The following is a 13067-nucleotide window of genomic DNA, read 5'->3' on the forward strand; positions in this document are numbered from 1 at the left end:
GGAATACACAGGAGACTGGTGAAAGCGGTTCTGAAACCCACGCGGGAGCCTGCTGCCGCGGGGTCCCCTGTCCGAGTGCCACCCTTGCCGCACCCCTGCTGCAGGCTGCCCGCACGCCTCCCTCCTTACCCTTCATTCTCCATCTCCTGCCCTAAGTCCCATCTTCACAGCCAGGGGGATAGCACCCACCACTTAGAGTAGCTGCAAGTGTCTCAGAAGAAATGAATGGAAAACCACATGGAAGCCTGTCCTCACGTGCGGAGACAAAGTTAGCGATTTTTATTATAAAGGGATTTTGTTTTGGTTCAAAAATGGCCTGTGAGCCAACTGCCCAGATGACCCCTGTTGACACTGAAGAAAAGATTAGCAGGACAACAAGGCCAGTGCTTTCCAAGCCCGAGCAGCACAGCAACTAGAGGCGGAAACAGGAAGCTGGTCTCAAGCTGCCTTGAGTGTTCCTGGGAGGCACGCCACTGCCAGTGTCTTTCTGCCCTTCCGGGCGGAGCCCGCTCCCCTCTGCCCAGAGCCCCGCAGGCCGCAAGGACCTGCCCCCTCACTGCAGGGGCCCAGCAGACCGCCCGTCCCCCGTCACGCTCCCTTCCCAGCGGCTCTGCATCCACTGCGAGGGGCGCTGTGAAGGCCCGGCCTCGGGCGTCCGATGGCACCTTCCAGCTCCGAGCCCCTGGCCCACCGCCGAGTTGCAGTGCGCTGCGTTGCGGCTTCTTCCCTCGGCCTTGCTCTTAGGGCACCCGAGTAGATGCCCTGCTGCTCTCTGCCTCAGCAGCTTCCCGGGGCCCCGCAGCGACCTCCCAAGGCAGCTCATCAGCTCCCTGGGGACGTGGCCAGGCCATGAGCTGTAACGGTTCCTTTCTGTACTCAGTTTCCCTTCCACCTACGCAGAACGCAAAAAATCGGGGACATGTAACCTTCACAGCAATCCGAGGTCCATTGGCTTGGCTGTCCTTTTTATTTATTTATTTATTTATTTATTTATTTATTTATTAAGCTTTTTAAGAAATATATTTTTATTGATTTCAGAGAGAAAGGGAGAGGGAGAGAGAGAAACATCAATGACGAGAGAGAATCATTGATTGGCTGCCTCCTGCATGCCCCCTACTGGGGATCGAGCCCACAATCCGGGCATGTGCCCTTGACTGGAATTGAACCTGGGACCCTTCAGTCCGAAGGTTGACACTCTATCCACTGAGCCAAACTGGCTAGGACGGTTCTTCCTTTTTAGACAGGGCAGCCATCATTTGAAATATTTTAAAAAGTGGATATATTTCATCCACGTGTCATTCAAGAGGCATGGTTTTGGAACTGTAGATAATTACTTCTGAAAATAGGCATTCATGTACCCATTCCTCAGGGGATGGCTAGAGGCAAGTGTAGGACTCGCCTGGGTTGCGGCTGGAGTCCTGGGTCGGCCACGTGTTCGGTCACCTGGCATTGGCAAGTTACGTAACCAAAGTTACAGGTTACTTAACGAAGGTCCTAAACCAGGTTAACTTACTCTGCAAAACAGGCATCTGTGAGGCTGAGGTGCGGGAGGTGCCTCCTGTGATGATGACACTCGCTACTTGGGAGTAGATGTTGTCGTTACTACTCATTTCATGTAACTCCAGTCAGTACCAGTCACTCCCTTTACAAGCGAGGAAACAGGCTCAGGAAATGTAGCGAACGCCCAGAGCCCAGCTCCAGTAGCGACAGAGCTGGGCCCAGATGGCGGGTCCTCTACTCAGTTAGGAGGCCGACCTGTGCAGACACCGTTGTACACCACGTGTTGATATTTGTGCTCTTACTGAAGTCGTTTGTCTGTCTTTCAGAGAGAGGGTGGGGGTGAGGCAGGGACACCGTGTGCAGGGCTGTGCATGTCCACAAACCTACTAAATCGTAGTCAGGGGACCTACTGAGGAAGCTCCGTTAGATCGCCAGCCGTCAGCGCAGGGCCTCTCGGTTTCCGCTGGCCGTGTCAGTGACGGTCGGTAGACTTTGCTGAGGTCCTGGGAGATGCATTTTCACATGCACGGAGGTGAGCGTGGGTGTGGAGCAGGTGGCGGTGGGAGCCTGCAGGTCCCTTTTCCAATCGCCGAGCAGCCCCACTAGTGGTCAGACCTCCGGGTGCCACGCCCACGCTCCTGTGTTCATTCTGCCATGTTTTATGGGTTTCCCGCCCGAGGCCGTGCCCTGACGCGGTGTCTCTGTCGGTGCAGTGCTACAAGAGCTCCAAGGACCAGCAGCCGCAGATGGAGCTGCCCCTCCCGGGCTGCAGCATCGCCTACGTCCCGAAGGACGGCAAGAAGAAGCAGCACGAGCTGAAGATCACGCAGCAGGGCACCGACCCCCTGGTCCTCGCGGTGCAGAGCCGGGAGCAGGCCGAGCAGTGGCTGAAGGCAAGTGGTCCGCGTGGCTTCTGAGCCGCTGCATCGCCAGCTGCTCAGATCTGGCTCGATTTTAATGTGTATTTTTTCAGGCAGGCGCAAACAGGTCAACCCGAACAGTTTGGTTCTTGGTCGTGGGATGTCCTGGTGACTTCAGGGTGGTCACTGTGGCGCTTCTCAGGACATTCTGGCCCATCTGCAGGCTGCTTCTAGCACGTCTTCCTTGGATGTTCTAGTTTCACTGTATTGGTCCAGGATGCAGATTCTTTTCTGTTTATTCTGCTTGGGACTCCTTGGGCTTCTGAAATCTGTGGGTTGTCATCGTTCTAAGTTTCAGGAAAAATTTCAGCCATTTCTCTTCAAATATAACTTGGCCCCATTTCCTCCCTGCCTCCTGACGGCATTTAAACACCTGTGAGGCCTTTTCACTATATCCTCCGTCTTCTCTTCTCCTGGTATTTCCTATCCCCCTTCTAAAAAAATGTTTAGTCTGGTCAGCTTCTTCTTGTTACTTTCCAGCTCACTGTTTCTCTTTCTAGCTGTGTCTAATCTTCTATTAAACTTGTCCCTGTTCAGCGTGTCCTTAATTTCGGTTATGGTAGCTTTTAGTTCTAGATTTTCCAGCTGCTTCTTTCAGGAATGTTTGCTTAGCCCTTTACCTGCACAGCCAGCACGGAGCGGGCCTGGTGTTCCGACTGGGTTCGGTGGAGGGCGGTGGGCCTGCGCCCGTCTGCGCTGCGCGTGTCCTTGTTTATGTAGCCTGTCTGCTGTGCCAGGTTCCCTGGTGACCATGCTGGTCATTGTATTTGGGGAAATACATTATTTCAGTAATTTTTAATATCAGCTTTATTGAGGCACGCCACACAGTCTGCCCTGTTAAAGCATGACTCGTTGTTTTTAGAATATTCACAGCTGTGCCACCATCACCATTAATCTAGTTTCAGAACGTTTCCTCACCCCCAGGAGAAGATCCATACTCACTACGGAGCAGTCACTGCCCGCCAGCCCCAGGCCACCACTCCTCTGTCCTCACCCACTGGCTGTTCTCCCGTCTGTGTACACGCACTCCTGTCCCTCCTGACGGGCCTTGTTCACTTAGCAGTGAGTTCTCAGGGGTCATCCCTGTCGTCATGTGTGTCAGCATTCCATTCCTTTGTAGTGCTTTTTATGTCAAAGCTAAGAAACTGTTGTTTAATCCAAGGCCCTGAAGATTTCTGCCCATGTTTCCTTCTAATAGCTTTGTGTCGTGTTAACTCTTAAGTGTAGGCTGTGACCCTTTCGTATCCATACAAGCCGAGTTACCCCCTATTGTCATCAGCTTACTCTCTAGGCTTTGCAGATTTTGAAACGTGGCTTTAACGTAACCATTTGGTATCTTCTGAGTGAGGCGCAAACCCTTTGTCAGGGTGAGAGCGTGAGGACTGTTTAGCCAGGATGTGACTCGACACACACTTCCGGAGTCGTGTCAGGTTGGTTTCTCTCCGTTTGGTCTGCAACTTCCACGACCAGCAGCTCTTGCCAGGACTCACTGTGTGTGTGTGTGTTTGTGTGTGTGTTTGTGTGTGTGTGTCTGTGTGTGTGTTTGTGTGTGTGTGTCTATGTGTGTGTTTGTGTGTGTGTGTGTTTGTGTGTGTGTATTTGTGTGTGTGTGTGTGTACAGATGCCAAAAACATGAGCCGTTTTGTAGGGTCAGTTAGAAGACAGAGCGGCGTTCCCAGAAGCCAAGTGGTCAGGTTTCCTTAAAAATGTGCAGAGGCTGTGTTTCTGGAGACGAGGGCTCAAGTTGAAAGCAAACAGAGATACCACAGAACATAAAACAATTTGGTTTGTGAAGGATTTGTGATTCTGAATTTGGATTCAATTCTTTTAAATACATATTGAACTTCTCAGAGGACATGGCTCTTTACAATGACGTCAGCAGTACCAAAACCTCATTTGTAGCTGTTCACAGCACAGGGTGCTAACCCTTTAGTACTTCATGAACTCTGCAGGCGGTGTGGCCGTAAGTGGAGTTCAGAGTAGAGAGACAGTTTCATGAAATACCTGCAGTACTCCCACCAGCCGGCCCGTAGGACAGGGAGGGGAACGCTGGCCCATAGAACAGGGGGGAGAGCTCTGGCCCATAGAACAGGGCGGGAGAGTGCTGGCTCGTAGAACGGGGGGAGAGCGCTGGTCCATAGAACAGGGCGGGAGAGTGCTGGCCCATAGAACAGGGAGGGGAACCCTGGCCCATAGAACGGGGGGAGAGCGCTGGTCCATAGAACAGGGGGGAGAGCGCTGGTCCATAGAACAGGGGGGAGAGCGCTGGTCCATAGAACAGGGGGGAGAGCGCTGGTCCATAGAACAGGGCGGGAGAGCGCTGGCCCATAGAACAGGGGGGAGAGCGCTGGCCCATAGAACAGGGAGGGGAACCCTGGCCTACAGAACAGGGGGGAGGCCACTGGCCCATGGAACAGGAAGGAGGGCACTGGTGCTCCTGCCTGGGGCATAACCGTGGGTTAGTCTGGGGAAAGGTTCATCATTCATGATGCCCGATGCCTCGAATAACCCCCGTGTGGCCCAGGTTGTCTGGGTCTCTGGTGCACGGAATGCCGGCACTGCGCACGTGCTGCACAGGAAGGAAGCTGCAGCAGGGAAGGGAGGGAGACCAAGTGTGGAGTTTACAGACGTGCGGGTGAGCCAGGACAGGTGGCTTCGTCAGTGAGCTCGGTGGCTGGGAAGCAGGCAGGGCCGCAGGGACAGAACGTGACCTGGAGCAAGTGTGACACTGTGTAGTGACAGCACAGCTGGGGGGAGGGGCGGGGGCGGGCGCTGTATTGGTGCCGCAGGCCCCTCCCCCCTTTTGAAAAAGTCTTTTCCCTGAGGATTTCCAAAACCCAACCAGAGGACTGGGAGGTTGGTCATGCGGACTTAGCGACCAGGTGACGGCATGTCTCTGCTTCTGCTTTCCACTCATTCCTTCGTTTGCAAACTGCGGCTCGCGAGCCACATGCAGCTCTTTGGCCCCTTGAGTGTGGCTCTTCCACAAAATACCACGCGCACGTACAGCGCGATTGAAACTTCGTGGCCCATGCGCAGAAGTCGGTTTTCGGCCTGGGCGAGTCTACTTTGAAGAAGTACTGTTGATATTTGGCTCTGTTGACTAATGAGTTTGCCGACCACTGCCACAGGGAATTCCAAGTCCAGTTTGCCTCTCCGTCCCCTCCTTGTTTCTTTAAATACTTTCTTTAGTTGCCGTTAGAGCTGGCCGTGGGAAGCCGACCTAAGGAGGAGCAGCCCGAGCAGGGGAATGAGCACAGCTTACAGCAGGACAGACTACACAGGCTGCGCACGGGCCGCGTCTGGCGGAGGACGCGTGGCTGGTGTGGCGCGTGGAGAAGCAGCCAGACCGTATTCCCCCTGGGCGGGCAGAGCGGGCTTCCTGGTCATGTGAGACCTGAGCCGAGTGTGGAAGGATGGGTCCTGCTTCGCTGAGAGAGAGGGCACTGTCCTCCGAGGTCACGCCCACAGGCCCACACCAGGAGGCGGGCGGGAGCCGCGTGGGCCTTCCCTGACACAGGCAGAGGGAGGCAGCTGCTTGCCGCGTGCGTGGCGGCTCTGCCACACCGGCCTCTGCGGCAGGCTCTGGGTCAGCCTTCTCCTGCAGAACAACGGGTGCCCTTCCTGTTGGCTTGTCTAACTGCACACGGTCACTAGTGCTGTGACGGGGAGAGCTCAGGTTCCGGGGCGCCCGGCCCTGCGGCGCTTTATCTTGTCACAGGGCCCCAGGGGTCTGTGCTCCTCCTGGAGGAGGAGGTTAGGCCCAAAGTCCAGATTGCTCAGCCCCACGTATGGAGGAAGTGGCAGATTTGGGGCTTGACCCCCGTGTCTGTGACAAGCGCCCAGGAGTCCCCGTTGTAAGCTACTCTTTCCCCAGAGCAGCCGTTACTCCGGGGCCATGTGGACCACTCAGTCAGGCCCCGCCTTTCCCCTCGATCGTCATAAAAACACAACAGCCAACACGGCGATAGCCGCCCAGGGTGAATGAATCAGAATTACACCTATTTTTTTGTCAGATGGGCAAAAAATATAGTCTGCCGTTTGGTGTCTGCAGAATTTTAGTAATTCCTCTATGTGCGCCACGAGATGAAAAAGTTTGAGAAGCGCTGCCCTGGAGAAAAGACAACATCTTGTTTTTAGATTGCATGAAGCTTTGCCTTCTGAACTAAAGGCTTGGTGAGCGCATTGGGGAGGTGAGGAAACCAAGACCTAGGAAAAGTGGTGAAATCAGCGAGAAAGAGAAAGAGAAAGAGAAAGAGAAAGAGAAAGAGAAAGAGAAAGAGAAAGAGAAAGAGAAAGAGAGCCGCCCGTTTCCCCTTCCAGACACGTGGCAGGCGCCGCGCTGGGTGACGTACGTCGCTCGCAGCTTCCACAGGACAGACCCCGCGCAGGCTCTCGGGGCCTTTGCTTTCTCTTTTTCCTGGTTTGGTCTCAAATGTGGACATTGCTCCTTTTTTTGTAGTGTTTTTTCTTCTTTTTTTTTCATAGAACAGCTGAGCAGCAAAATGGCTGGAAACTGTCCTGGCCTGTGGGTCCCTGGCCGCGGTCCCAGCAGCGCAGCCCGTGGCGCGGAGACGCCCTGAGGGCTGCACGGCTCTCCGGACGTGGGCGTTGCTTTTCCGTCCAGAGGCACTTGGGTTGAACTCAAGTTGCAGCTTAGTTCCAAAAGGAACAGGGACATTTTGAAAGACTCGCCTGCTCACTTTTCTGTGGGAAGAATGTGCGCTCTGTCTCCCCAGGACTGATCTCATTTACTGCTCACCCCCAGCGGTCAGAGCCCTGCCCCACCCCGCCCCGGGGCTGCTCAGGCCCATGGAGGGGACCCTGCGACTGCAGGGGGGCTGGGGACGCAGCTTAGTGTCCTCCCAGCAAGGCCTCTCTCGGCCTCTTGCTCTGAGTCAGCCGCGCCGGCGGCTAAAGGCCACTCTGCTCTTCGCCGCCCCCGCCGCTGTCTCATCGCCTGCGTTTTCTGGTGACGCTCGTTGTTCACGATGGCACCTCACTCTTCCTGGAGCGGAAGCCCCATGAGGGCGGAACCTTCGCGTACATGCTCCCTGTATCCAGGACCTAGGTCAGCACTGGGGTGGGTAGACCGTCAGTGAATGGGCGACTGAATGAACAGAGGGCGGCCTGGCGGCCTGGAGCTGAAACAGGTGCTGTGACCTGCGGGTTTCCGGCCACACCACGTGCCTCTGTTCCTCTCAGGCTTCCTCCCCTCGTGGGAGTGTCTCTGTGCTTGGATGCACTCAACATGTCCGCGCTCTTTGCAGGTGATCCGAGAGGTCTACAGCGGCTGCAGTGGGCCCGTGGACGCCGAGTGTCCCCCGCCGCCAGGCTCCCCGGTGCACAAGGCGGAGCTGGAGAAGGTAAGGGGCGTGTGCTGCTTCGGAGGGTGGGCCTCCTCACAGGCCCAGCCCACCCCTGCGCGTTTCCACACTCCAGCTGGGAAAGAGGAGGGACCGCAGTCCTGCTTCCTGTGCGTTTCCAGTGCCCACACGCGAGGCTGGAGCTGGCCGTTCACAGGCTGCGCGGTGAAGAAGTGGGTGGGAGCTGTTAGGGCCTTGTTCAAGGTCACCCGGCTGTCACGTGGCAGCGTGGAATCTGAACTCAGGTCTGTATCCCGGAATACAGCAGGCACTGCCCGAGTGCCCCTCCCCAAGCTGTATCCCAGTAGGCCAGGCTGCGTTCCCTGTGGCCTCCGCTCTGTGCCCATGTTCCTTGTAGAAGGGCCCAGTGACGGCCCCGCAGCGGGGCAGGGCCAGCCCTTCTTGTCAGAAACGTGTGAACCTGTCACTGTCATGCCACACACCCAGCTCGCTCTGATTGTCCCTACACAGATCTCGTCTCCATGGAGACCCCGGGCTTCCTGCACGCAGCTCCTGTAGGTGGCTGTGGCCCAGGGACTCTCCGAGGCCTCCCTGTGTAGCCCCTGCGTGAACAGAGCCTTCGTGTCCCTTCTTACTTAGTCAGGGTTCTCCAGGAAACAACTAGTGGTGTGTGTGTGCATGTACGTGTTTGTACTTATGTATGTGTGCATGTGTGTGTATTTATATATGATTCACGTAAGGACTTTTTTATGTGTAAGATTTATCGTGAGGAATTGGCTCATGTGATTATGGAGGATGGCAAGTTCAAAGTCTGCTGCGTAGGCCAGCAGGTGAAGTCTGAAGGCCATTGGCAGAATTCTCCCTTGCTCAGGAGACTGGCCTTTTAGTGGTATGCAGGCCTTCAGCCAACGAGGTGAGGCCCCCACAGTAGGGAGCACCATCTGCGTTACTCAGCGTTCACGGATTTAAATGTTAGCCCTGGCTGGTAAGCTAAGTGGTTAGTGTTGGTCTGCATACTGATGGGTCACGGATTTGAGTCCCAGTCAAGGACACATACCTGAGTGGCAGATTTAGTCCCTGGCCCTATTGGGGTGCATCCAGAGGGCAACCGATGGATGTGTCTCTCTCATGTCGATGTTTCTCTATTTCTCTCCCTCTCCCTCCCTCCCTTCCACTTGCTTTAAAATCAATGGAAAAAAATATTCTGGGGTGAGGATTAACAAAAACAACAAATCAGTCTCATCCAAAAACACCCTCCAAGTTGACACACAAAATTAACCCTATCACAGCCCTCATCCTGCTTGCTATGGAAAATTCAAGCAGTTCAGAGAAACACAAATAGCAGGGATATGGTCACCCATGAACCCACCACACAGGGGATGCAGCTCCTCTCAACATGGCATTTTTTTAACCAGCTTTTCCTGCTCACGTGTTTCTTTTATAGTTTAGATATTCTGATGCATAAACATGTTATGCTGTCCTTTTTTTCCTTACCTTTATGTTATTACCAATTTTCCAGGCTTTTGAAAACTAATAACAAGCAACAACCGTTTTTGCACTTTTAGCAGCTGAATAATATGAAATCATATGACTCTACTATCATATTACGCCCCCCCCTTTCAAATTTAACTCCTTATTGTTGGCCATTTAAAATAACTGGCATCGTTTTGTAAGTCTTTGCTGCTGCTCTGTTACCTGAAAATAGACCCCTAGAAGCTAGGCTACCAGACCAAAGGGGAGGATTGATTTTAAGATTTGACTCGTGTTGCTAAGCGAATAGCCATCCAGAAAGGCTGGTCCGGTTTCACTTCCCATCAGCGTGCATCAGGGTTTCTCTCTCACCCACTCCCACGGGACCGGTGGCACCCTTCACTTAGCGTGGTTTCTGAGGCTGTGCTGTGCCCGCCCAGACCTGCTGACCTGGTTCCCAGGAGCACTTCCCGGCCTGGGAGCTGGGCAGCGCCAGCTCTCATCCGCCCTGTCACTGGCGGTCGGCACACACCAGGTTCCCACAGGATACCACTGGCTCCTTCCCGTGGCTGTCACAGCACCGCGGCGCGATGCTGACACCGTCTGCCGTCCTGGGCCAGCGCAGCCCGGCCCTCTCCTGAGGTGGCGTGCGCGTGCCGTGCCCCGGCATCCGCCTGTGGCTGGCAGTCTCTGTGGCATGGGGGACAGTGCAGGGGATCGGGGAGGGCTGAAGCCTCCCCCGCTGTGACTCCACAGCTCCTCCGGTTGGAATGCAGGGGTTCCAGCTCTCAACAGTGCTGCTGCTTTTTAAATTTCTATTGAATTTATTGGGGTGACATTGGTTAATACAATCGTATAGGTTCTAGGCGTACAACTCTATATGCATCATCTGCATGTTGTATTGTGTGCTCACCACCCGGAGCCCCGTCTCCTTCCGTCACCATGTCCCCTGACCCTCTCCTGCCGCCCCCACGTGCCTCTGCTTCAGATGCCAAGTGACAGTCCTGACTGTGCCCTGACGTCAGGTGCTGGACCCACCGGGCAAGTCCTCCGGTGCCCCTGAGGGTTTGACAGCGCCCGACTGTGCATCCTCTGAGCATATTTGTCACAGACACTTGACACTTGCCCATTATTCACGGGAGGAAATTAAATGGGCGAGGCAGTGTTTATTTCTGGAAGCATAATTGGTTTGGTGAGGGGAGTTTTCTGTAGCCCTAACTTTTTTTAATTACTGAGAGAGAGGGAGGTGAATGAATGTCAGGCACTGTAGCACGTGCTGGTTACCTCGGTGGCTTTTCTCTTTGCTCTTTTGGTGTCTGTCAAGCTTTTGATAACAGGCACCCAGCTGGTCCGTGCGGCCGTTGAGCCCTAGCTGTCCTGGATCGCTGGGAATCCGGCCCACGTTCTTTCCGCTCTGAGATCACTTTGGATCGATCCATGACGTCACTTGGCCCATGCGACATTGTGAGAATAACCCCGTCCTCCTCTTCCTTGCAGAAACTGTCCTCGGAGAGACCAAGCTCGGACGGGGAGGGTGTCGTGGAGAATGGAGTCGCCGTGTGTAACGGGAAAGAACAAGGTGAGTTCTGCCCGAAACAGAAACCAGAATTCAAAACACTGCGGCCCGTTCTGCGGACTCTGGCTGCGGGCACGTCTCCTTGGAGGTTCGGTCACGCGCCTGTCACCGTCCTGGTCGCACCGACCAATCCTAGAAGGCCCTCTGGGGAGCAGGAGCCCTCTGAGGCTCCGGTGCCTGCGGCCGGGCCAGGGTTCCTGTGGCCCGACGGTGCCCGGCGGGAGTTTAAATTGGTGGCTCAGCAGGCATTTCCTCACGTGGTTTGTCCCGGGAAGTGATCCTCCAGGAAGGGCTTTGGGTGCTGAGCGGAGCCACGTGCCCACCCCGTGGTGGCCTCGGCCCCATCGGGACCGTTTCCCTGATGAGTTCCGCTCCCCATCTTTCAAATGAGGGGACCAGATGTGCAGGTTTCTGAAGTCCCTTTTAAAAAAAATTTCTGCAGATGTATTTTACTTGCATTTAAAGAAATGATTTTAAATTGTGGTAAAATACACATAACAAAAATTTACCCCCTGACCATTGTTAAGTGCCCAGTCCAGTGGCTTAGGCACATTCGCATTGCTGTGCCACCGGCTCACCATCCTCTCCAGAACCTTCCATCTTCCCAGACTGCAACTGTCCCCATTAAACACTCCCGCCCTCCCCGTTCTCCAGGCCTGCAGCCACTCCCACGGTGCCTGGGGCGCCCGCTGTCCCTGTGGGTCTGACTCCTTAGGGACCTCGCATCATGGAACCACAGAGCTTGCCCTGTGGCTGGCTCACCTTGCTCACCGCGATGCCCTCAGGTCCGCCCAGGTAGCCGGTGTCAGGATCCCCTTCCTCTCTGGGCTGAGCAATAGTCCGTTGTGCTACGCACCACATTCTGCCGTCATTCATCTGTGGAGGGGCATCTGTGTTCCCACCCTTGGCTGCTGCGGATGATGCTGTGTGAACCGGGGGTGCAGATGCTGAAGCCGGCCCTGTGGCGTGTGCGTCACACGCGGTGACGGCACCTTGTGGGCATACAGTTCTTTGCGTTTTGATGAACACATACTGGTGGGTCACCATCCGCACCGTCGAGACATGGAGCAGTTTTGACCCCAGGTGTCCCTGTGCTCCTCTGTCCCCCCAGCCCCTGCTCCTGGCAGCTGCAGGTCTGTGTTCTGTCCTTCCCCAGCACGTCCTGTGCGTGGAGTCCACAGCCGAGCCTTTCGGTCTGGCTTCTCTGACTCAGCCTCAGGCATTGGGGAGCCCCGCATGCAGGGGCTCAGGGTCCGAGCAGGAGGTCAGCGCAGACGCGGCACGGCCGGCTCACCCGCACCCACGGGAGAGGGCTGGTTGCTGGCAGCTCGGCGCCATGGGAGCGAAGCTGCTGTGGACACGTTTTCCTTTCTCCCAGTTAATACCTGGGAGCAGGGTGCTTGGCCACGTGCCGCTCACCAGCCTTGGTGGCGCTCTGTCGTGCTGGTCTCTGCGTTGGCCATTTGAATAGCTGTGCAGCCGGCTTTACCGTGCCTCTGCCCATGACCAACAACGCTGACCAAGTCTAACGAGCTTGTTTGCCATCCAGGCGTCCTCTTTGGTGAAAAGTCTATTCACATCCTCTGCCCATATTTTCATTGAGTTGTTTGTTCTTGTGACTGAGGTCTGAGAGCTCCTTAGAGCTTCTGAAGACAAGCCCTTTCCACTACGTGGTGTCCTCCCCAGCGTGGGGGCTGGGCTGAGAGGAGGGGGTCTGTGGGGCAGGGAGTCTTCCCCGTGGAAGCCTGCAGCCTCTGCCTGCCCCGGGACCTGGCTCCCAGGGGAGCCTCTGCCCACTGCCCCCCTGCACCCGCCGCTAGAGGCAGATGCCGTCACCTGCAACCAGACAGCAAGCCGGCCGCTGGGTCTTGGAACCCAGTCTTCTGGGCTGTGGTGATATGACCAGGGTCAGTCGGAGGCATGGCCTCTGCTCTGCCGTGTGATTTTCTGCCAGACGCAACTGGGTGTAATTTTCGTCCTCTGCGTCGGAAGTTACTCGGTGGGAGGCATTCTGTCGTCCACAGGCCACATTATGTGTAATCACAGCCGGGAAACCTATCTTTGAGGTTTGCCCTGGAGGAGACCAACGTACAATCTCAGGTTCCCGCCTGGATGCCCAGGCAGCCCACGCCGCGGCTTCTTCTCCCAGGTCCCTCACAGTAGCCTCTGCGGAGCGAGTGCGTCTCGCTGTGCGTGGGAGTGAATGTATCCCTACCCAGCATTCCCCTGGGCTTTTTAAAGCAGAGCAGCCTTCCATATTTTGAAAAGGTGCCG

The 13067-nt window shown here is 55.5% G+C and overlaps 1 protein-coding gene across 2 annotated transcripts in view; it reads left to right on the plus strand.

The window, feature by feature from the left end:
- Positions 1-13067, plus strand: part of AFAP1 (actin filament associated protein 1) — a 53669-nt gene that overhangs the window by 25483 nt on the left and 15119 nt on the right. For both annotated transcript variants that reach the window (XM_023747660.1, XM_023747661.1), the window contains 3 exons: positions 2214-2393; positions 7691-7786; positions 10715-10796. In XM_023747660.1, coding sequence (XP_023603428.1) covers positions 2214-2393; positions 7691-7786; positions 10715-10796 — 358 coding nt within the window. The remainder of the gene's footprint in view (positions 1-2213; positions 2394-7690; positions 7787-10714; positions 10797-13067) is intronic.

Source organism: Myotis lucifugus, unplaced genomic scaffold, assembly GCF_000147115.1.
Source record: "Myotis lucifugus unplaced genomic scaffold, Myoluc2.0 scaffold_937, whole genome shotgun sequence".
Taxonomy (NCBI): domain Eukaryota; kingdom Metazoa; phylum Chordata; class Mammalia; order Chiroptera; family Vespertilionidae; genus Myotis; species Myotis lucifugus.